This window comes from Myotis lucifugus, unplaced genomic scaffold (genome assembly GCF_000147115.1).
Source record: "Myotis lucifugus unplaced genomic scaffold, Myoluc2.0 scaffold_138, whole genome shotgun sequence".
NCBI lineage: Eukaryota > Metazoa > Chordata > Mammalia > Chiroptera > Vespertilionidae > Myotis > Myotis lucifugus.
The window spans coordinates 523818-527365 of NW_005871186.1; the positions used below are offsets into that span (position 1 = coordinate 523818).

At 57.0% G+C, this 3548-nt stretch overlaps 1 protein-coding gene across 1 annotated transcript in view; it reads left to right on the forward strand.

Annotated features, from left to right (window-relative positions):
• The window catches only part of ARAP1 (ArfGAP with RhoGAP domain, ankyrin repeat and PH domain 1), a 75690-nt gene extending 72148 nt beyond the window's left edge, over positions 1 to 3542 (forward strand). The window contains 5 exon segments of the mRNA XM_023758757.1: positions 653 to 735; positions 1493 to 1543; positions 1729 to 1792; positions 2911 to 3060; positions 3291 to 3542. Coding sequence (XP_023614525.1) covers positions 653 to 735; positions 1493 to 1543; positions 1729 to 1792; positions 2911 to 3060; positions 3291 to 3308 — 366 coding nt within the window. The 3' untranslated portion in view covers positions 3309 to 3542.
• Positions 3543 to 3548: the final 6 nt, after the last annotated feature.

Here is a 3548-nt window from a genome sequence, read left to right on the forward strand (position 1 = left end):
TGCTCTTCACGTCCAAGACCCATTATGCAAGAGGTGGGGGCACAAGTTGAGCCCGTCGATGTCCTGGTGCCCCTCCCCAGTACATCGGTCTCTCGCTTCCTGACATAGACCATTGGGAAGTTCTTCCTTTGGTCTACTGAACAGGTGTTCTGCTTCAGCTTGAGTCATCAGCCTTCCCCTCGTGGAGCCAGTGAGCGATAGCTGCTGGCCCCACAGCCTTCTGTTCACACCGTCAACCCTGGAGCCTCCATGGGGCAGCGAGGGGTGAGGGATAAATAACCCGAGACAAACAGGGGCAACCAAGCAGCTGAAGCTCCCAGATCACACACGCTTGTTCAGTTTGGTGCCAGAGGGTGGTGTGCAGACGTCTCTCTCTGGGACTGGGACTCACTGCTCTGGATCCCACTGGAACGGCTGCCTAGGGGACTGAGGGTTGACTGTCTGATGCCGCTGCAGGGAGAGAGGCCTGGGGGCTTCATTGGGCTGATTGTGAACAGGGAGGGCTTTGTCAGGAAGGCTTCCTGGTGCTGAGATGCAGGGGGGGGGGGGGCGCTGGGTGAGGGAGGAGGGAGGTACCTAGTGGGGAGAAGTGCCCCAATGTCCACCCTGACTGACTGAAGTACCCTCTGCCTCTGCCCTCCCCCTTCCTCAGAGTCACAGACCCGAGAAGGAGTGGCCTGTGAAGAGCCTCCAAGTCTACTTGGGAGTGAAGAAGAAACTCCGGCCACCCACCTGGTGAGCTGGACCTGGGGAGATGGGTCTATAGCGGGGGCCTGTGGGGGCTCAGAACAGATGGGGGGAAGGTACATCTGGGGGCTTTGAACTTGACGGGTGGCTTCAGTGGTTCTGAAGGTGTGGTCTCCCAGACCAGCAGCAGCAGCGTCACCTGGAAACACATTAGTAACTCCACTTCTGGGGTCCCACCCAGACCTGCTGGCGGGTGGATCCCGGGGGTGGGACCAGCAGTCTGTGCTGTAACAAGCGTTCAGGGAACTCTGATCCTTGCTCATATTTGAGAACTACTGGCCTGGATTGAAACCCTTTTACTGACTATCTCTGGGACCTGTCTGTGCCTTACTTTGTACATCTGTAGAATGGGGAAAATAACACGACAGTTGGTTCAAAGGGTGGCTGTATGTTTTCAAAAATTGAAAAGTGATGCATAGCCATAAGTATTGTTATTAATTTAAGAAGCCACCAGGCTTGGTGTTCTGACTTTCTTGACTCTTCTGCTGCCCGTGCCTGGCTTTATCTGAGGGACTAGGGCAGGACTAGGGTGGGGTAGGGCTGAGGATGGGGGAGCCAAGCGCCTGGGAGGCTGTGAGGAAGGTAGGGGCTGTGAGAGGAGAGGCGGTAGCTAGGATATGCTACCCTTGCAAGAAGGCCCTGAACTCTGCTCCCAGCTCTGGCCCAGGCTTCTGGGCTCTATCCTGGGAACCTGGGCTGTGAGGCCGCTGGGGGCTGTCAACTGACCCCACTCACCCCTCTGCAGCTGGGGCTTCACTGTGGTGCACGAGACAGAGAAACACGAGAAGCAGCAGTGGTGAGCGAGGGCCCTGTCTTGAGACCCCAGGCCGAGGAGAGATGGTAGCCTGTCCCCCTTGAGTGGGTCCCCCTCACTGTCCAGATCTGTGCCCGACCCTGAGACCCTGGGCTGGGGAGATGGGCAGGGTGTTCCCTGCTTAGCCCAGCCCTTGGCAGCATCCAGACCGGTGCCCCGCCCTACAGGTACCTCTGCTGTGAGACACAGATGGAGCTCCGGGAGTGGTTCGCCACCTTTCTCTTTGTGCAGGTACCAGGTGCAGAGGGTAGGACTGGGTGTTGGGGGAAGGGGGTCCCGAGGAGGCATTCATTGTGGTGAATGGGATGTTTGCTTCTTCACTATTCAGTTTACCAATTGTTCAAGGAAATTTCGAGTTGTTTTTAATTCATTTTGTTTGTTCCTTTACTCATTAAACCATTCCCAGTGCCTGCTCTGGTCCATCCTAGAGCCAGGCATGCTAGAGACAAAGGGTGCAGACCCCTGTCCTTGGGTGGGTGTGTGGGAAAGGCAGCAGGGAGAGGGGGTCATGGGAGCTGAGTCTTTGTGGATGAGGGAACATTCAAGCAAAGGTAGGGGGTTGGAGGTGGCTTCTAGGCAAAGGGAACAGTTTACGCAAAGGCACGGCAAGAGAGCTACAGACTGTCCAGCGAGGTGTAGAGGGAGAAGCTAGGAGTGCCAGACGCTGGCACTAGAAAGGGAATCGAGCAAAGCCTCAAAGACCCTTGAAGGCCACAGAAGCTGAAGTTGACCTAGTCGGCAGTTTTAAGGGAGAGTGTTAAGCAAGAAAGAGTGGTGTGGGTTTGAGTTTCAGAGGGCTCATTCTGGATGTGGCATACAGGGGAGGATGGACTACAGGGCCGGCCTGAAGGTGAGGTGACCAGGGAGGTGGCTGCTGCAGCGGGCCAGGTGCGAGCAGGCTGGGGACTTCGAGCAGGGCCAGAGCGGTTGGGCCAGAGGTTTTAGCTGAGAGCTCAGAACTGTTTAGGAAGAAGACAGACAAAACTGTACCAGGACCTGGGCTGAGTTCTTTTCGTAGTCAAGGTTTAAAGGGAAACGGTAGACGCTGTAGTTTTCTTGGTTCCTGTTGAGAGGAGGCAAACTGTTTTATTGGTGCTGCGTTCCCGGAGCAGCTTGTTTGTGGAGCGGGAGATGAGAGTTGTTGGGTAACATAATTGGCTGGGCTTTGCCAGGAATACAGTCATGTCCTCCTAACAGCTGCTTCTCATATCGGCTGGGATCAAAGCTGAGGGTGTCACCTCAGATCACAGCTGGAGTCATTTCTGGGAAGGGTGGGCGGATCTGAAGCTGAGTGTCTGGGCCAAAGCTGAGCCCGGGTCTCAGCATCCCTCCCCTCCCCTGCTCCCCAGCACGACGGCCTGGTGTGGCCCTCAGAGCCCTCACGCGTGTCCCGGGTGGTCCCCGAGGTCCGGATAGGCAGCGTATCGCTGATCCCCCTGCGTGGCAATGAGAACGAAATGCGCCGGAGCGTGGCTGCCTTTGCTGCGGACCCCCTTTCTGTGAGTGGCTCTCCATCCCCGTGGGCAGGGCTGGGGTCTTGACTGGATGCTGCCTTCCACCTGACTTACCTCTTTGCTTCTCCTGTCTGAGTGCCCTGGTGCTCTGTCCTCAGTAGGAGTCCTGACAGGCCCCTTTGGTTCACTTGGTTCATGGGAGCCCCTCTCCACCTAGGCCCCTGTGAGCCTTCACAAGGTGCTTATGAAATCTGGGCTTCTGTGTCTTTCCGCAGCTCCTGAGAAACATGTGAGTGCAGGAGCCAGTCCCTGGCTCTGGGATTCTTGCTGCCTGGAAGCCTTCCTGTTCAGACACCCTCATGCCCTGCGTGCCTGCCGTGAGCCAGCAGAGGGCGCATGAGGAAGCTGCACCCCCACATTCCACATCCAGACTGCAGCATGGGGATCCCTGGCTGGTGTGAGGGCCTATCTGAGAAGGAACCCCGCACCTGCTCTGTGCCAGGTGCTCAGCCCTCCTGGCCTGGTCTGCTCTC